Source organism: Candoia aspera, chromosome 1 (assembly GCF_035149785.1).
Source record: "Candoia aspera isolate rCanAsp1 chromosome 1, rCanAsp1.hap2, whole genome shotgun sequence".
Classification (NCBI taxonomy): Eukaryota; Metazoa; Chordata; class Lepidosauria; order Squamata; family Boidae; genus Candoia; species Candoia aspera.
In genome coordinates, this window is record NC_086153.1 from 216,780,244 (window position 1) to 216,801,265 (window position 21,022).

The 21,022-nt window shown below is 37.1% G+C and overlaps 1 protein-coding gene across 4 annotated transcripts in view; it reads left to right on the forward strand.

Annotated features, from left to right (window-relative positions):
• Positions 1-21,022, forward strand: part of OSBPL11 (oxysterol binding protein like 11) — a 60,753-nt gene that overhangs the window by 26,652 nt on the left and 13,079 nt on the right. For 3 of the 4 annotated variants that reach the window (XM_063288749.1, XM_063288750.1, XM_063288751.1), the window contains 6 exons: positions 2,520-2,695; positions 3,609-3,709; positions 6,912-7,091; positions 9,428-9,629; positions 13,062-13,207; positions 15,314-15,454. In XM_063288749.1, the coding sequence (XP_063144819.1) occupies positions 2,520-2,695; positions 3,609-3,709; positions 6,912-7,091; positions 9,428-9,629; positions 13,062-13,207; positions 15,314-15,454 (946 nt within the window). The remainder of the gene's footprint in view (positions 1-2,519; positions 2,696-3,608; positions 3,710-6,911; positions 7,092-9,427; positions 9,630-13,061; positions 13,208-15,313; positions 15,455-21,022) is intronic. The other variant, XM_063288752.1, reaches the window with a different exon arrangement.

Here is a 21,022-nt window from a genome sequence, read left to right on the forward strand (position 1 = left end):
AGTATTTGATTTCCTGAACTGTAAATTTTTCATTAAACCAGAATGCTTCATGTATTTTACTCTTCGAGAGATAATGCGAAGGAAAATACAGCTATGAAATACATCTGAACATCAAGGTTATAGCAAAGTTACTATTATAAGCAGCATAAAGATAATTTTGGATGTAATATTGGACTTTTGATCAGTCAGAGATTAAAAAAACTTTTAAGATTGTAGCTCATATTTTGAGAGACTTCTGGAAGTATGATTACAGTAAAATCCTATGTACTGAATGCCTGTACAGAAAGAAGACTCATGGATTTGTTTTGTAGTTTATTCCCTGGTAGAGATATGTAGGAATTTGCAGTCTTGGTGCAACACAATTCCAACTATCTTTTTCAAAGTGAATATTTGGGTGAGTTTCAAAAGATTTGAACACTTGGTTTTTTTTTTCAAGTTTACAAAGGCTTTTGGGAAGCTAAGTTTTTGTTCTTGCTTATCTTCCTCCTGCCTTTCCTACTACTATAAAAATTGTTATGATATGACAAGATCCCAGGAACACTTTTTCTCTTTGAAATACTCTTTGAAGTATGGTCTTAAACAAGAACAAAAAACCCCTTCCTGTTTTGCCTTCAGTCTTTTTTTTCCCCTCGGTGCTTTGAGTTCTGTTTGTTGAACATTAGGGATCCATATTCCACCTGTTCCTGCTGTTTGCAGTGTAAATGGATTCTTCACTCTATGAGCTGTACTTTGAAATCTCAGGATGTGCATAGCCTTGTTGAGCTAAGGATGTTCATTTTATTATTGGTTCTGCAGTGATTAAATTATGCCCATATCAAACCATTGCATTTTTGGTGTCCAGTAGCTTCTAAATGGAATAGTAACTATCTTGATTTTAGTGGCACTACCATTGTAATAAAATAACATCATCTTATGTAACAGAAACATGTTTTCTTACCACAGATTATATTTAGTGTAGTGTGTGACATTGACAGTCCTCTCATTTGTCCACTGAAACTCAGTAACTAGTCTAAAAATATTGTGTAGTATGTTTTTATGATAACAATGACAAGCACAGTAACATTTCCATGATCTAAATTACCCCATAGAGCAGCCATATTATATGGCCTGCTGTTGCTAAAATAGGGATTTCTTTCAGTCAGCAATTGCAAGCTTGCTCAAATTAGGGAAAATTTTGGAATGTTACTTCTACTTATTGGTGTGTTCATTGCTGATTTTTTATATAAAAATCTCAGCTGAGAAATTGGGATATATCAGTAGCTCTGGCTCCTGGTTCCTTGTGGTTTCTGTAGTGTTCAGCTTCTTCTGTGTATATCAACAATTCATCACCCTAAGGATAAAAGTATCTGAGAACATGCAAAATCCTATCTGAGAATGGAAAGACGAAGTGCCTCTAAACATGCACACAGTCATTATTATTATTATTATTTATTAAATTTATACACCACCCATCTCACTATATAAGTGACTCTAGGCGGCTTACAGATAAAAAGATAATAAAAAATCTACAAAAAATATGCAAAATTAAAAAGACAGAGACAGCATACTCAACCCACCAACCACCCCCAGGGCTGCATACAACTGTCAGATCCCCATGCTAGGTGGCAGAGCCATGTCTTAACACTGTTCTGGAAGGCTTGAAGAGTGGGGGCCAACCTCACCTCAGGGGGCAAGATGTTCCACAGGGCGGGGGCAATGGCAGAAAATGCTCCCTTCCTGGACCCTGATGGTCAGAATTCTTTAACTGACGGGGTTTGTAACATGCCTCTCCTGCCAGACAGGGTGGGATGGGTGAATGTAATTGGGACGAGATGGTTCCCCAGGTAACCTGGGCCCATGCATGAAGGGCTTTAAAAGTCATAATCAACACCTTGAATTGGACCCAGAAGCAAGCTGGCACCCAACGCAGCTCACGCAGCAGAGGTGTTATATGCGCAGCCCTAGAGTCGCCCATAACTGCCCGTGCTGCCACATTCTGCACCAGTTGCAGCTTCTGGATACTTCTCAAGGGTAGCCTCATGCAGAGCACATTGCAATAATCCATAAGGGAGATGACTAGGGCATGAGTGACTGAGAGAAAGGCTTCCATTGGGAGTCAGGCAGCATACAAGTTTGATAAATAAATGTATGGATTTTTGTGTGTGTCAGGAAGACTTCCTTGTCTGTCAGAGGACCAAAGAGCAAGGTTCCTCTACTAAAAGGTTCCAAGCAAGAAGTAAGTCAAGATCCAGGCCATATATGTCCTCTGTTTAGATCTGTGTTTTTCAAACTTGGCCACTTTAAGATGTGTGGACTTCAACTCCTAGAATTTCCCAGGCAGCATTTCAGCTCACACTGAAGTGTGCAGGACTTTTCAAAGGCTGTCTATGCAGACAGTCACTTGTAAGAGGGGACTACAGCCTCATGGATTGAGATCTATATGTGGACATATTGCCTGAAAAGGGCTCAAATTTGGAAGTTAGCTACATGTTTGAAAAAGTGGGGGGATTTTTGAATTTGCTTTTTCCTTTCTATTATAGGTATTTTGTCTTAAACAATGAAGCTGGCCTTTTGGAGTATTTTGTGAATGAACAGTCCAGAAACCAGAAACCTAGAGGTACCTTGCAGCTGGCTGGAGCCGTGATATCCCCTAGTGATGAAGATTCTCATACTTTTACAGTGAATGCTGCTAGTGGAGAACAGTATAAACTTAGAGGTAGGTTTTTAAAAAATATATATAGTTCCTTTGTAACAGTATATTGTTTGTCCACTAGGAAGCAATCTTGCTTTTTCTTTGATTAGTGGTCTGTACTGGCCTTGGCTTTCATTCTGTCTGAATTCAGGCAGGATATTTGTTGGTATAGAGAAAGAGAGAGAAGCAGGCATTTTATAGAAAATAAAATCCAGGTATTTACTTAATTGGGCTAATTCATAAAACAGTGAGAGATTTCTGAGCAACTCAAGACTGTAGGCCTTTATAGAATGTTTTTGTAAAAAAGACAGTGGTTGTTGGTGCTGTCAGTAAAAAGTAATTTGAAGATGTCTGCACCCAACTTCTCACTTGCTATTGACCTTTGAAAACAGTGACCAGCTGGTATAATTTTAATCTAAGCTTTAATCTTCAGACTGTTTTTGTTAGATGCACTCCCTTCTGTTCTGTCCTATGAAAATGAGTACAATGTTAGAGCATGCTTGTTGTTACTAGCTCTTGTTACTGTTGTTTTACTTGTGTTTTGGCAAATACTTCACTACTGTATATCTTTTGTTAAAGCCATTGGGGTTGGGTCTGTCATTAAATTTTCCCAGTTTAGTATCCCCTGAGCAGAATTTCACATTTGAATGTTGCTGCTAGCAAAAAGCAGAGACTATTTTCAGTGAATTGCATCATGTTTTTTTCCTCCTGTCATCTCCAGCATCATCCTATTTGCTGTTTAGGAGTCTCCATATTCTTCTAGAAAAGAGTTTTTAGGAGAGGAGGAAATAGCCAGTCATTCTGCTATGGTAGTGGTGGGGAACTTCATTTGTGTTTGCAGGAAGCTGGGCTCTTTCAGTATAGCTTGAATTGAAACTGTATTTGTATTTTTGTCTACCTGTATGTGAGCTTTCTTCTCCTTTTGCTTTTTATTCAGCTACAGATGCCAAAGAAAGGCAGCACTGGGTCAGCAGGCTTCAGATATGTACACAACACCATACTGAAGCAATTGGAAAGGTACTGTCTGTAACAAACACTGTAAGTCATGCAGCAACAATAGTGTAAAATGTCTAAACCATACGGACCAATGGTCAAAGTTACATTTACCAACAAAATGAAAACCTGATAGAAAATGACAGCAATGTCAAGATCAATTGGATTTGATTTGATTTGAAAAACAGTTCTACGGATTAAGGGTCAAACTTCTTCTTGTAGCTGACTTATAGGCTCCTCTTTCTTTTAATGTGCAGCTAAAGGTTTGTCCCAGAATATGACATGCTTCAGCAAAATTATCTAAAGCAGAAGATTCCAGTTATTTTTTGACAAACAAAATCTCAGCTATAAAAAAATCCCTGTGTGTGCACATAGCTATTTTTATCTTCACAGGAACTGAAAACAATCCAAGAAGTCCCAGGAAATCGTAGTCCTTGGATTTAGAACGAGCCAGAATATTAAACCATTATTTGAAGTTTAGATGAGACATAGATGAAACTCATGTTTTGAAAGATTTCCTGTGTTGTTTATAGCTTGTCCAAGGGGAGGAACAAAGCAGCTGTATACACTCTCAAAAGTCCTTTTATAAATTTGTAAATTATTAATAAATTAATAATTATTTATAACTATTATTATCCTCTGGAACTTTCTAATTGGTTTTAACTTTTTTGATGCATGATTGTCTCTTGGAGCAGTTGGGAAGCCTTGGATCTGTTTTTACTTTGTAAAACTGAAAGTTGCAATCCTGTGCTTATACCTGAGAGTAAAGCATATTGAATGCAGTGACTTGTTTCAGAATAAACACTTGTGAAATTGGGGTGTGAATGTGTTTCTTCATCCAGAAATGAAAAGGTAGATAAGATAAGATTTATATGATTATAACTTACGTTGATTACCATGGTTAATGCTCAGCTAATCATACATTTGTCTTCATGCAGAGCTGTGTCTCCCTGTGCCACAGCCACTGAATACGTGAAGGGGGTTGTGGCTGGGGTGGCCCAGTAACCCCCAGATGGGGGTTGCAACATATTGGGGAGTTCTGTTAAGTGAATCATCATGTAAAATGAAGTCTCTGTACACTGCGGTTCCTAAAACGTGTTGCTGCAGCATGACTGATAAACCAGTTTTCTAGGTTGCAAAATAAAGCTCATCACGTTTTCTTTTAGCTGCTCATAAACAGTGGAAGCTGGCTTTAAGCTTTAAGCATTATCATTAGCCAGCCATCTGGGAAAGAATACATGTTTTGACATAGTGTTATGTCTTTCCCAAAATAAAATTACTAAGGCAGATTCAGTCTTTGGAAGGGCCCCCCCCCAGCTTTTATGTTTTTATTTTAATTTTTTGTACTACTATAATGTACGGAAAAGATCACCAAAATATAAAATACAAAACAAAAGTATGAAAAAGGAAAAAAGGCAACAACACAACAACAGCAATAACATAAAAATATTTACTATTAATAAGTAAAAGCAAATCCATTTTAAGCAGGTAATTAAATCTCGTTCACCGAATTGTACTGATCAGTCTGTGGAGTCCTTGGTGCTCTCTGAGCCTGGTTGTTTTCTTGCAGACGTTTCATTGCCAGGCTAAGCGACATCTTCAGTGCAAACAGGGAGAGGGCCTTGCTCCCTGTTTATATGCCGTGGCTTGCCCTGCTTGTGTTGGTGGGGGGGGTGTTCTCTCCTTGGGAGTGCAATGAAATGTCTGCAAGAAAACAACAAGGCTCAGAGAGCACCAAGGACTCAGCAGTTCAACCCTGACCTTATTCAAATATTCCCTTGGATTGGTAGTGATCAGTCTTTTTATTTTGTTAATAAAGGGGTAATTCAAGGCTGAGAGTGAACATATTACTTCAGTCCAGTATTTAAACTCTAGAGATTATTTCTTTGCAAACATCCAAAATTCTCTTTTTAGCTACACTGCAAACGTGATATGTTCTGAGTTCTTCATAAATTTATGAATTCCAAGTCTTTGATACATAGTTCAACACTGCATTGCCATTTTTAGACGTTATTTTTCTTCCCCAAATCATATTAACAGTAGTATGAATAGTCCCATCAGCTGTAGAGCAAGCCTAATCATGTGTCCAACTTCCTCAAATTTATTACTATATTTCCAGGATAAAAAGATTGACAACTGCTTCTTCTTAATATATGCTGAGATGTTCTCTAAACAAAACCAAAAAAGAATATTTTGATGAATTAATCTAATCTTGACATTATAACAAATGTATTTTACATTCTTTAAAATACAACCATTTATTTGTCTTAATAGAATATTCCAATTCTTAATTCAAAATTCTTGCAAATTAACTATAGGCTTAAACTCATCTGGGACACTTTCCAACAACCAAGTAATCTGGGAATTTCTAAAACTACTAAAACATTTGATCCAAACTGAGAAATTTAAAAAAAACTTTAGCTGAGTATATTCTGCAGATTTAGACAATCCAGAGTGTTTTTGCAAAGTATCCGATTAAACAAATAATTAATAATATGCTGCTCTAGAGTGTTAATCATTTTTTTTTTGCACAAGTATTAAAACAAAACAGCCGTTTTTACATTCAGTTATCTCAGAGTATCAGTTTTTCACATAAGGAGGGATCGAACTCCAACTTCTGCTCCAGAATCTTCCAAATATATCTTGCAGCTTTTAGTGTTGAAAAGCAATTGAATTTCAGCAAAAAGAACAGTTAAGCATCTCCTGCCCTCTGTTTCATTGTGGAGCTTTTCTAGGATTAGCCAAGTTTTACTATATGAAAAGTGAAACACAATATTTAAGTCAGATTTACTGTATATCCCACCTTTCCTTCAGGAGCTCATAGTGATCTCTCCTTTCTTCCCACTGCCTGCCTCCCCCGCTCCCCAATTTATGAGGTAGGCTGGAGTGAGAGAGAGTGATTGGCCCAAAGTCACCCAGTGAGCTTCTGTGGCTGAGAGCAAACCTCAGCCTGGATCTTCCCTGTTCTAGTCCAGCACCTTAACTGCTGTCCCATAATGTATTGTCTTTCATGCAGTGCTGTTCTGGGGGGGCATAGCTGTGATGGATGCCAGCCCTGGCCCCTGAAGAATATTTAATGTCTGCTCCTAGCCTGGTGGTATTAATAATTGTATTAGAATATATCATCAAGAATTTAGAAGCAGTCTAAGAGAATATATGTGTACTTAATGAAATGGGTAAGTTAGAAGGATGGACATTTAAACAATTAGTTTTCAAGGATTTCCTAATATGTATGTTTGTTCACCAGAACAATCCTCCTCTGAAATCTCGCAGCTTCTCTCTGGCATCTCAAGGAAGTGGTTCTCCCGGTATGCAGAGAAGATCCAGCCAAAATGCAGCTTCCTTTTTCAGTGTTGGCCATCACAAGTTGCCAGCTGGGAAGAGAATTCCCATTCTGCAGCCAGATCACTTAATTGATGTACGAGAGGTTGGTACATATAATTTTTTTCTTGGTTTCTTTGGAAGAACTGTTTGGCTTTAGAAAGCAAATAGTGCCTGTGCCTTCTTAAAAGCCATTATCATTTTTGTGGAAACACACTTGAGCCCTACCAGTTTTGAGCATTTATTAAAGTTTACACTTCTTTATATAATCTGCACTGATATCTTAAGAAAAACGCCTTCTCACATTTGTAATTCAGATTGGAGTACCACGTGGAGAACAAATACAGCACATTTCCTCTTAGGTTGGACTTTTCTGTTTGCATACTGTGGTTGTAGCTTCGAAAAAGTACACATTCCCCTCTATGACATTCCTTTGTTGCTGCTGCTGCTGCTGCTACTAGTACTGCTAAATTAAATTTACATGCCACCCAGCGCCCAGCAATTTGGCTGGTTGTTAAAGAATATAGAGCAATATTTTGCCTACTATTCGTTAAGGCTTATTTAGAAGCTAATTTAGAAGCTACTTTCTTGCCATTTTTTTTCTAAAATGATATTGTTAGTAAAACATTTGGGCCAGTGACTTGACAGAACTCTCTAGCATCTCTTGAATGATCTAAATATTTTGTATGTCTGGTACTATCACCTTACATTAGCTAGATGTTGCTTTGCATCATATCTTGAGAGACAACGGTAGTTTGTGAAAGAGTGCTTCTAATGTTTACTTGTTGTCGCAGTTAAAAAAAAAAGCTTGACTTACGAGAACAGAGGGTTGCTGTATAAAACATTAAATGTATTTAATTTTGCGTGGAGGACAGTGCTGTATGCGAACTAAAACCTGAGGTGAGAATTCTGCAACCCTTCATTCAGTTTTCTTTTTTCATTACAGATGTTAGTTAACGATGGGTAAAATCAGGTTCAGTGCAGTCATTCTATTTCTTGATTTCTTAACGATAGCAGCCAAAGAATGCCCAGTTGACCTCATGTAGTCTCTTTTCTCTTTCTCTTCTTTGGCCCACTAACTTCTTGTTATCCTTCTATACATCTCATCGTCCTTTCTCTTTCAACGCCAGCTATGGTTGTCTTTACGTCTCCACATCACTGAATGCTACCATTACTTAATACCCTAAGTTTGACAGTATAATTAGAAACAGAGTCCAAATACTGGTGGAAAGCTGACTGGGGTTAACATTGGCTCAGCGTGGATAGAAAATGGACATATTCAGCATTGAAAAAAGAAAAGAGTTTGAGTAGGGGAGGGAAAGAGCATGTAAACTGGGTTTAAGAGTGCACAACATCTTCTCTGCATCAAGGCGAATATCAAAGGCACCCAGGAGCTTTCATTTGACTGTTCTGAAATGAAATACTTTAAGATCTAGTTAAAACTAAAAGCCCAAATATACGTAGGAGGTTACCAAATGTAGTACAAAGAGTTTACTATTTCTTACAGTTCTGCAATGAAAGCAAACTTTAAGAGTCACATTTGAGAACTCTCAGAAAGTTGAAGGCAAACTTTTGAGAAGAATATATACATGTGCCCGGATTAAAGAGCGGGAAAAGAAAAATCCTGAGTTCTGGAAAAAAAATTGGCATTAGTATGTCTAACAGGCTGGATAGGATTCCTGCTTCTTGTATTGATTTGGAGTTGATTCCAACTCTTGATTTCTCTGGTGGAAGAGACAGTATAATATTCACGTATATTTAAGAATGAAGTAAGTGATGCATAAAGTACTCATGTTGGACTTTGACCATGAAGCAGAATTCTAGATACCTTTATTTGTTTAAATTGTTACTTGTTTGGATTTGGAAGAATTCATCTCTTTTTCAGGAAAAAATGTAATGACATTATTACCTACAACTTTTCTATAAAGTCCCTTCCTTTTGAAATGGGGAGGAGATTTGAAAATAGAAAGTAAGATAATTACTGTATGGTTAATTTATATAGTATTTCCAAGAGAAAAATCTGAGAAATTGTATGAACTTTGAAATCTTAGGTAAGAATCAAAGAGCAAGGAAGTATATTATGCGGAGAAGCAGGGAACTTTGGTGCTGATCACTGGGCTAAGCACTTGGATGGTTTATGATTTTAAAAAACCTTTAACTGATTCTTCTCTTTACTATTATTTCTTATTTATCAATATGAAGACTAGACTAGGAAATAAGTTGTCAATTCTGGTACATGTCACGGATTTCTTTGCTAGAAAATAAATTACAGATTTTTACAGCTCTTGTAAAGAACTGTCACAAGTTTGAATATAAACCACAAGGAATGTTATTTTCACAAAATACCATTTGGACCAACGAAGTGTTTTAAGTAAAAAACAAGTTTTTCTGAAGTTTCATGTGACCAGCATTGTAAAACCTTTGTGCCTTGGTTAATTGCAGAAGATGTCTCAAGCTGAAGGACAGCAGAGAGACTTGGTAAGAAGCATCGAATGCCTTCCTGCCTCTGGTCATCTTTCTTCCTTAGACCAGGACCTACTGATGCTCAAGGCAACCTCCATGGCGACAATGAATTGCTTAAATGATTGTTTTCACATTCTCCAGCTGCAGCATGCATCACAACAAAAGGGATCCTTATCTACTGGTGAGTTATTATGTTTGCTCTGTTTGAATAAAAAGGTAAAATCAGAAGTTGCGCATTTTATTTTATTTTATTTTTCTGGAAGCATCTAAGCAACAGCAATCTCTGGTATATTCATCTTCAGAAGGTGGATTCATTAGTGTCATTTGGCCTTGTATTTGGGGATGATTTCAGTTTCAGACAGTATTCATAGAGGGCAGTATTGATAATATAAAAAGCATACTCCTTAAATTCATTAAGCAGTCATTTGCTAAAATAGGAAAATAATAGCTGTAATCTTTTTATTCTCTGTTCTGTAATTTGTCTCTGACTTTATGGTTGAAGTTTTGCCACTGTATACAGTACATATTCTTAAAGACAGATCACATTAAATCATATTAGATCATATCACATCAAAAATTACCATACGCGCAAACATATTTTGAATGAACGGGGAAATATTGCTGAAGCAGAATTTATTTACCATTGGTTGCATAAAACACTCTTCCTAGGCATATTTTTAGCAGCTAAAACTGCAGTTTGCTCCAGTAAGGCCTGTCAAATGAGGACAAGACATGTTTTTATAGTTCACTAGGATTTGATAACTTAGAATTTATCCGCTCTCCCTGGTGACATTTCATTTTCTAATAGGCTTATGTAAAGGGCGTGGAACAAATGACTCATGACTGTTATACAACTTCGTTCAGAATTCTGTGGTATTTTTGACCAGTGAATTGATTTTCTGATTCCAAAGTTGACTTCCAGAGGATAAAGTCCTGAAGAATTATCTGGGTCTTTTCAGTCATGGTTCAGGCTTGGGTATGGGACAAAAACTCCATTGATAGCACTGCTGGATAATCTATATAAGAGGATTGTGCCCTTCCTGGTCCACCTAGATTTTCTGAGGTTTTGATTCCATCAACCATTATATTCTTCAGGGCCACCTGCACAGCTTGGGACATGGGGCACTGCTTTATAGCACTTCTGCTCCTTCCTGAATGGATGGTTTCACTCAGCAGTAGTGTCGTAAAAATGGACTGCCTGGTGGCTGCTTCAGTGCAAGGTGCTGCAGAGTTCTCACTTCCTTGCTGCTTAACATTTAGAGGAAACTAAACCATATATTAGTTTGGGGTGAGGTGATGTTAGTTGCGCTGATAATACCCAGATGTGCATCAACACTCTCAGCACAATCAGTGATGGAGTGGAGGTCCTTGGTCAGTTTCTGGGGGCTATAAGGATTTGGGTGGGAGAAGTTTAATACCTGCAAGATTTGAGTGACTGTTTGTCCTTAAATTGTTTGGTGCTCCACTCCAGTGGTGATTGTGGAAGAGTAGCACACCTCTTGAAGGACCATTCTGCACCTTGGGAGGCCGCCTAGACTCACTGGTACTGCTAGGCAGGCAGGTGGAGGCTGTGGCCAGGGATCCTTTACTCAGTTGTGGCTGATATGCTGGTGATGTAGTTTCTTGGCGAAGGATGACCTGGTCAGTGATCAGTGCCCTTGGCACCTCTGGATTAGATTGCTGAAATTCACTCTAAGCATGGCTGCCCTTGAAAACTACTCAGAACTGGCAGTTGGCTGGTCCATAATGCTTCTGCCCACTTGTTGGTGAGTGAAAGCCACTGTTTGCCCAAAGTTTAGGGCTGTGGTACAATTCATAGTACTGGTTTTGACCTTTAAAACCCAACATGGCGCGATACCCAGGTGCCTTAAAGACTGTCTACTTCAAGTGGATCATACCCGCCCAGTGTGTGCTTCTTAAGTTGGAATGCTGATAATTCCTTCCGTCCCCACATAAGATCCAGGAGAAAGCAAGAGCATCCTGCCTCTCAGCACTGATGCTATCCTGTGAAAACAGTCATCCACCAGAAGTTCTTAGGGCTCCTTTGCCCCTGCTCTTTAGAAAAACCTTTAATTCAGAAAGACATTCAGTTAGGATATGCTGTTAATATGCCTATTACTATTTTTATCTTTAATTATAGTAATTTATGAAAGACTTTGAGAATTTCAAGGATTATATCTGTATTACCATTGTAATTATTTGTGGGGGGTGTTGTACAATGCTGTGAATCAATGTGTAATACAGTGGTATTTAAGTCAAATAAATAAATACATTTTTTAAAAACATGTCGTTAAAGAACTCCATCTTCAACAGAATGGGGTAGTACAAAGCTTTGCCTAAATAGTCTTATACTTGTTGAGATTAGTTGAGAATACTAAAGCACAAGTAATTTATGTATAAGTGATTTTGTTGTTTGCTGTAAGTGGGTAAGGGCACACGTACATATATCACCTGTGTGGCATTAAGTCATATAATAAGGCCCTTTATGCAAACCAGCCGTTATGGCTTATTCAGTTAATAGTTAAACCAAGCATGGCTTAATGTAATGTGTAAACCAGGCCATAATTAGTCTGGGATGGTCTTGTGATCCCAGTTCTCTGTTGATGTTCCTTTTTCAGGAACATACTTAATTTTTATTACTGAATGCACTTGAATTTGTGTCTATATTCTGTGTGTTAGAAGCTTTAAATATGCCTATGTAAAAGCGAAAGAATTAATACAATGCCTGTCATATAGAAATGTGATTATTATGCAAAATGGAAAGCATAGGGACTTACATGCAAAGTAGACCATATTCACCCCTTCAATTTTTAGGACTCCTGAGAGACTTTGATACAGTTGGCTTGAAGTTTAAGTACTATGTAAAATGTGTTCAATCTATCCAGATAAATGCTGTAAACTCTGTTTTTCCAAGCTTTTTTTAATGACTGAGTTGATAAATCTAGGACTGTAAGCTGAAGATGCCAGGCTAGCAGTAGTGTCTGAACCCAAAAGTCCCTTTATCCAAGTGAATGTATATGCTAACAGGACTTTATTAGTTTCTACAAACACTAGCGTTTGAGAACAGAATGGAACATTTTCATTATTGATAAGGAAATGTATCCATTCAGATAGACTAACTGGGGGTGGAGAGGTAATTGGAGATACCAGCATCATTAAATAGTTTTTATTTTCAAGCAACTGTAATTTATATAACAGCAGACCATTGTGACATTCTTTTGGCTTGTATTCTTTAATTTTAGGTATATTTCCTCCCCCCCACTTTAATGTTGTAATGACTAGAATGTTGATTCAACAGCCTGTCCAAAGATATTATCTAACAATCTAGTCTTACTGGGTTCTTTAGTGTCTGATTACATCTTTCATAACACCATCTCCTTCTCATCAGGAACATGTTCTGTGTCATCATTGCCTGCTCATAAGCCTCATTCTAATGAGAAGAGAGTGAGAAGGTGGTGCTCTCTTGCATCCACCTTTTTTGTTTTTGCTGCAAAGCAAGTTTTGTTGCCTTGGGGAGAGGGCGTGACACTGCCTAATGGCAGAAACAATTCTATGAAAAGCTTAAAGTCCTGGAATATGAGTAAATTTCAGCATAAGATCTCTCTTGCTTCAGGAACAACTATCAGTTGGTTGGAACCAAAGATCTCTTTGCCAAATCACTTCAAAAATGGGGCTGATCAGAATTTCCCTGCAGATCAAACCAAGGCATCATCAGTCAGAGAGGAACAGTCCAGTTCCGATTCTGGTCAGCTAACCAGGGTAAGATAATGTAAAACCTTAGCTCTGCATTGTGGTTTTGTTTCTCCTGTCTTAATTTAAAGGAAAGGATTGCTCAGCCATAGAATATTCAACTATAGTTAGAATTATCAAGAAAAGAATAGACTCATTTTGACCAGAATTTAAACTATCAGGGTAAACATTGTTTCTTACTTTTTGCTGTTTTTTTTAAATAACAAATTTTCATGAATATTGGAACAAAGTGAACATTAATGAAACTTAAAATAATGTAGCTAAATAATGTTTTTAAAATAATATGTGGGTTAAACCATGAAAACGTTCAAGGAGTGCAAATCAAGAACTTCCAGGTTAAAGAAGATAGGGAAATTTAACAGTAATTCATTTTGCTTGACCTAGATAAAGGCATATTTTGTAAAATTAATGAGCTTGGGAGATCACATTCTATCACCACCTTTTTATTAAAAACAAATTGAAAGGGTGTTCTAAAATACTAAGTTATTGAGGCAACTATATATGGAAGGATGTCAACTTTTTTGGCAGGCCTTTTATTGTGGGAGTTGTTTTCAGAAGCATCCCTATGAGTAAGCTTCATAGCAGGGGAGGCTATTATTTCTTTCTTTCACAATTGCTAGACATAAATCAGTGGAGTTCTTAATAGAATAACAGGCATAGTGGATATTGGTGACCTTGCTGAGGTACTACTCAGCAGATGTCAGTGCTTGAAGTGAGATAGTGCAAGAGGAGAGGCTGTTTCCATTCTGATGGCTGCTGTTTATATTTTTTTTCTCCTTTTTATCAATTTCTGCCATGATATAGTCCAGGAAATGGTCACTGCCCACTGCCCTTTCTTGCTCATAGCATTTGCAACCACCTAGAAAAGTTTCTGATGCCCAACTCTTCCTTCAGTGAAGCAGAATTCTCCGCATCCAGACATTCCTAACTTAGGAGCAAAACAGAGTTGAGAATACAGCTTCAGATCATAGTATAGTGTGTGATAAAGAGAGCATTTTAAAGAGAAGGAGGAGTAAAAGAATAAGTAAATAATATAAATTGGATAAATTATTTTCGGAAGATGAAAGAAAAGGATTTACTGTATTAGTTTTGTAGCTTCTGTCTTTGGAGCTTTCTTCGCTTCCGGCTACTCCTCTGGCTGTTATTTTTCCTTTTTGTATCCCATGTATGTCAGCTGCTACAGTGCAGAAACAAGTACGGAGCAGAGATGTCTTTGAGTTTACATAGTTGCTCCATTTCTGCTTTCCTCTCTTGGCAAAGACAGGGCTTCTGTGATTGGCACCCATCATGGTTCTGTGCCATGGAAAGGCAACAAGTGGCACAGAACCATGATCTTACTTGCATTTGGTTTATGAGGACCAAAGCCTTAGGAGTGCTATTTAGCAAGGCTGTAGTAAGTGCCAGCTGTCACTTCCAGTGGCTGAGAAGGCATCCAGGTAGCTGTTGCAGTAGTAAAAGTATCCAGCGACATCTGTACTTGGAGTATAGCCTTAGGAAGCTTCACAGCTCCAGTGACATGTGATATGCAGAAATGAAGCCAAGCCACATGTTACAAACAGAACACAAACTGAATAAATAATTAGCTTGAATTGTGGAAAAACTTCTGATAACCTGACAGAATGATAAAGTCAGTAGAATTTAGACATCCATGTGCTTGTGGGGAGAATGTGAAGAGAAGGGAAGGGAAGAGAAATGAGAAGCGATACTTGATCTACAGCAGCAGCTCCCTCTGGAAGACATAACATCTAGATGTAAATAGGCAGTTTTCTTTCCTCTATAGGTTTATCCGAAGAAGAGGTTTAATTATTGTTTAGTGCAAAGAGCACTGCTTGCTGCAAATTCCATATTGTAACGTAATTTAATATGTGAGCTGGTTTCTATTCTGTTGCATTGTTGGTACTAAAAAAATAAACCATTATAGGACCTTATTATAGTCTACAGCCTCATCTGTAGGTAGGCTAAAAGAAGCAAACTGTATACATACAGAGCTCATTGTTTAAGAAATGAGACATCATTTGTGGGATTTAGGAGGATGCCTGTACTGAGTTATGGCACCAAAAAAGTTTGGAATACTAGAGTATTTGAAATACCTTATGTTTTTGGGAATTTATCCAGGAACCAGAGGAAATAAATCCACAAGATGAGCTGGAAGATACATGTGAGAATAAAGAGGATGACCTTGGAGCTGTGGAAGAACAACGCAGTGTTATCTTGCACCTTCTTTCTCAACTCAAACTTGGCATGGACTTAACAAGAGTAAGTGACTAAATATTGATCTGAATAAAGCAAAAAAAAAAATGTGCTCCTATAAATTGGAGTTTGACCTAGCCATGCCATGTTTCAGTTTGTTCAGAGAACTGATTTGGGATTCAACCATCATATTATTAAAGTAGTAACCTCAAACATGATGTTTAGGATTTGCCAATTAGTGGAGCTGAAATGAGCTGCTTGGTCTACTTTCAAAACTTGTTTAAGTTTGTAAGTGTGAATTTAAGAAATGTTCATGGTGCAACTATATGTGTAATTTAGTCTGTTGCATAGCATTTGCATCCTCTTTGTATGTCAGCGCATTGCATGCACCTCCTAACTGGTGAGATGCAGCAACAGTTCGTTGGCTTGCAAGATAGCCTTACAGGCCCTAGGTGACACAGAATAGTATGAGCATGTTTGGGGTAAAATTGGGCTTTGGTTGCTCTTGTGACATACTGACCAAAAGGTGTCAAGACTGACCCCTGTGGCCCTTGCCATTAGCAAAGAATGCTGGGAGTTGCATGGATTTTACTCAGGCTGGTAACCTTCTCTATCTTTCAAAAAAAAGTTATGTGAAAGCATCAACTGACTAAGCCATATATGGGCTAATCCGGTAATCACCATGACATATGAAAAATTGTGACTTGGAAAGTAAGTGGAGTAAATGGCAAAAAACATGAATTCATGAATGAAAGAAAAAGAAGAAAGATATGCTATGTGTCAGTGAAACTGAGAGAAAAGAGAAGACTATAATAGATATGAATGAAAGTGGCCTGATGTTGTGGAGTAGAGTTGATGAATAGATATAGGGAGGTCAAGATATAAAATTAATTATGAACAGAGGAGCTAAGATGTATGTCAGAAAGTATGAATTGGTGTCATCTAGGTTGTGTGTGTGCATATGAAAGCAGGAGTCCATAGGCTGTGATATTTGCATGTTGTTTGCCTGTGTGTTTAATCATAAGTCTATTCCTATGTACCCACGGAAAAGGAGTGAGGTAAGATGCTTGGGGTTCCACCTTTAGTTTACATTCTTTGTTATGGGTGTACTGCACTTCTGCAAAACTTAGCTTGTCGCAGTCAAAGCACAGGTGCTACTGATGCGGTGTGCTTCAATTAAAAACTCCTATAATTACTGCAACAATGGATGCAAACATTGGAACAGTCAGGCATCTGGCGCAAGACCAAACAGCATTTTGTTCTGTTATACATAGGGTTGCCATGAGTTGTAAACGACTCGATGGCAACTAACAACAACAGTAACCCAATGTTTATGGTATCAAATTTAAAATTATCAGATGGTGCTCACGTACGTGCAGCCTCCTGCATTGCCATCTTACTGGAAGTCCTGGAAAATAAGAGAATCACAAAGCATGATTGACTTGATTCTTAATAATGAAAGATTGAGAGAATGTAAGGCATTTTTTCTATTTTTTACTTATTAACAAAAATACAAGAGAGATAAAACTGAAATAAAATGGAAACTTAAAAAAGAGGTTCACATATAGATATAAGTTAACATACATCTTAATTCATCCTTTAACATACTGTAAATCAAAACCATATATCTTCTTAGTTCTACAGTCTAAAGATATCTCAGAAATCAACAATCCAAACAGCACATTTCTTGAATCCAATCTTTAATATCTGGGATGTTGTTTTCTTTTTACCTTCAGAGAATGATTCTCTTGGAAAAAATGGACATGGAAGAAAAAGGAAGAAGTAAAAGAAATAAGAGTGAAAGTAAACTAACTGCAGGAAGAGAAAAGTACTAGGGCTGTATCAAAAAAATTTAGAGGTAGATTATTCTCCCAACAGAATGACTGGAAAGGGGCTGTAAGGAAAAAGAATGTGAAAGCTGCTTGGAACAGAGTGAAAGGAATTTTGTTTCAGCATGTCACAGAAGTGTGTGAAGTTAGTGCTAATGGGAACTACCAAAAGGATGTTTGATGGAACGAGAAGCTGAAAGAGGCTGTGGATGAGAAAAGTACATCTGAGAGAATGAATGCTGCAAAATAGGAGGGTGCGAGATTTGCTGTATAATGTGTATAAAACAAAAAAGATTGTTGTCAAGAATGTAGTCAAAGAGAGCAAGTATTGGTTACGATTGAAAGAGAATGAAAAAAATTGCAGAGCAATTTTGATGGAAAGTAAAAAATAGTTTCGGAGATGTGTGAAAAGGGCTAAACAAGGATCCGCCAGCAGAGTGAATGGAATTAAGAATAAAAGTGATGAAATTATTTGGGATGAAACTGAAGTGGGAAATCCTGGAAGGAGATTTTTAAAGAAATGCAAGTGATATATTGAAGAATGGAATTGAAACAAATGCTGGAAAATGTTAGCATCTGAAAAAAAAAAAAGGATGGGAAACACTAATAAATGCTGTGAGAATCTTTAAAAATGGTAAGTTTGCAGATGTAGATGGTATAACTGGAAAAATGTTGAAATATTGATGTGGTTATGTGAGTTTTCTGGTGTGTGTTTGCATGTGTACATGTGTGTACATCTGTAACTGATGATAATGCAGTGATTCTTTTCCCTATATAAAGGGAAAGTAACAAGACTGAATGCAAAACATACAGAGGGATTAGTTTGTTAAGCGTGCCTGGAAAGCTGTTTGGCAGAATTCTGATTGTCACCAAGCAAAATATTGGAAGTGCAATGTGGCTTTATGCCAGGCAGGAGGTGTCTGGTTTGATTTTTGCTTTTCAGGAAGTCCTTGCCAAATATATGAATGTGAGAAAGTAAGTTTATTGTACGCTTGGTTTAGAGGAAGCATATGCTGAAGGGAATTGGTCTGAATTATGGAGTGTTTGGTGTGACTATGGATTTGAAGGCCGGTCGCCGAATACAATAAAAGCAGCATTTGTACACTGCCCAAAGTTGCTTGTTTGTGAGGTGGCAGCTGTATAAATTCAATCAATCAATCAATCAGGTGTGAGAATAAATGGGAAGCTTAATGAACAGTTCAACACAGAGCAGGGAGTAAGACAAGGATTTGTGATGCCCCCTTGGTGGTCAAATATATCTACACAGAAATATATAGGGAATGCACATGAAAATGTTAGAAGTATATTGGCTGGGAATGTGAATGTCTGTATACAGGTGATGCTGGGTTTTTTTTTAGGAGAACCCAAATGACCTGCAACGAATGTAAGATTGGTTGATGCAGTGAACAGTATAGGTCTGCAAGTTAATGTGTCAAAGACTGGAGTAGTTGAGTTTGATAGGGAAAATGGAGTGAACAATTGGAAGTTATCATACGTAGTGAAAAACTGAAGCAAGCAGATACCATCCATTTGTATGCCTTGGTAGAATATTTCTTAAAGATGGCTGGGTGACTTTGGGCCAGTCAATCTCTCTCAGTCCAACTCACCTCACAGGGTGGTGGTTGTGCGGAAAATAGGAGGAGGAAAATAGGTGTTAGGTATGTTCCCTGCTTTGAGTTATTTATAAAAATAATAAAGGCAGAATAAAAAAAATCTAAAAAAAAATCTAAGATGGCTGAATAAATTTTAAGGTACGCAAAGGCTGATTGAAAGGTAGTTGGTAGTATGTGCTACCCATATTGTCAAAAGAACCAAAAATGGCTAAGAGTGTGCTATTGCCCACATGTGAGGGGCATGACAAAAGAAACTTAAAAATAAATTGAATGCAGCAGGAATGGGTCACTTGAGGAGGACGAGTAGGGTCAAGAATGAATGGGTGCTAAATGAATTTGGATTATAAATGTTAGCGATCAGTGAAAAAGCCCTATGTTAAAGGGGTTTAGTCCTACAGGGAATGAATGAGGATCAAACAGCAGAACAAATGCATGAGGAGTGTTTCTTTGAAAGGAAATGATGAGAAGTTTAAAGAACAAAAGAAAATGTGTAAAACTGTATGGGCCACGTGAAAGCAATGACTGCTTACAAGAATAGAGTGTATGGAAAGATATAGTGAACTGTGATGGTTTAAACTCGATTCACCTTTTTTTTTTGTCCTCATGCTTTATTTTTTTTAGCTTTTTTCTCTTACTCCTTTTTTGTGCTTTGCGTAATATTACTTACCCTGAAGAGGAATGGTATAAAGAATAGGTACATATACGTATCATTTTAAACATACAAAATACAAGATGTTCTTGCTTTTATAATCTCTTTTTTATTATATTTATATGGTAGTTTAGTTAGTTTAGCTTCACACTTCTACAGTGGCAGCAGTGGAAACTAACCATTATTGTTTGTGCTGAGGGCTGTTAAAATTTGTTAAACTTGTTAAGTTTGTGATATAGCAATGCAAAATGTTTCAAGCTCAACATGGGCTGTTCTAAGTTTGGGTAGAAGTGCTCTTACACTGTTCAGTCCTTAAAAGAATCACATTTTATGTGTGAAATGACAATTTTGACTTTGAAAACAAGTCATTTTAAAGTCAGAATACTTTTGAACCCATTTTGACATTTTGTGCACCCAGATGTACACATTTTAATAGAGATGCATATAGGTTATGCGGTTTGTAGTGGAACTGAAGCTATGGTGGTAGCTGTTCCAACCTTTTCAGATGCTACAAGATACTTCTACTATTTTTAAATATTTTCAGTCTATTAAATAATTGACACATGCCTCTTTCCTGGGCATTGTTTTTCCGTGATATTTGCATAATGCATATGAAACAATTGAATAACATAAAAGTTAAATATAGGTGGTGATGATCAACCTTTTTGTTCCACTTTTCCCTGAGAGCTTGAAATGATATTTTAAAAACCCTTCCACTTTTGTCCCTGAAGAACCAGTTCTGTTTAGAGATTTGAATTAAGAGGCAACAAAAATCCTAGGTTGTCATTTTGTAAAGATGCTATAGTGCTTTTCAACTCCTTTTGTTTTCTTTGGCATTCCATAAAATTCTGATTGCTGTTTTGTTTGTTTTTGCAAATCACAAACCTGTAGTTTCTAATTTTGTCCAATATAAGCTATACAAACAATTATTAAACAATCTAGGATCAGATCTTGGCTTGTTATCCTAAACTGGCTTCATGAACCATAGATTAGGGAAAAAATAGTTTTCAGGATTTAGAGAAAATGGAAATTTAAAATCAATTATGAATTGTGAACAGAAAGGAAAGAAAAGGAGGCCATCGTGCTATAATAGTTTTTCCTGAGTATTTTCTGAATGTATTGACTGCTGTCAAAATCATATGCAATTTAGATTCACCATTACTGATCTGATAAATCTTTTTTTTCTTCTGGGATCAAATAATATTTTTAAAGTGTAGGCAAGATTGTTGTAATTATACATTGCAGCAATAATTTGAGAAACATGTTTAATGAGCACCTTAACATTTTCTGCAGTATTTCTTAAGCCTTTAATTCTGTCAAATGAATATGGATGTTCAAGATCATATTTATGCTTGTCTCTTCTATTTATTTATAACACTTCCTATTTCTCCCCTTATTTGGCGCATTCTTTTTAAGGATCCTATATTCTTCACCTTACAAATACGATAATTTCTGCAGAAGACAAATGTGCTTCATCTATTTTTTGTATAAAGCCAGAAGCATTAAATTTAATCAGATAGCCATATTACTTCAACCAGTTATT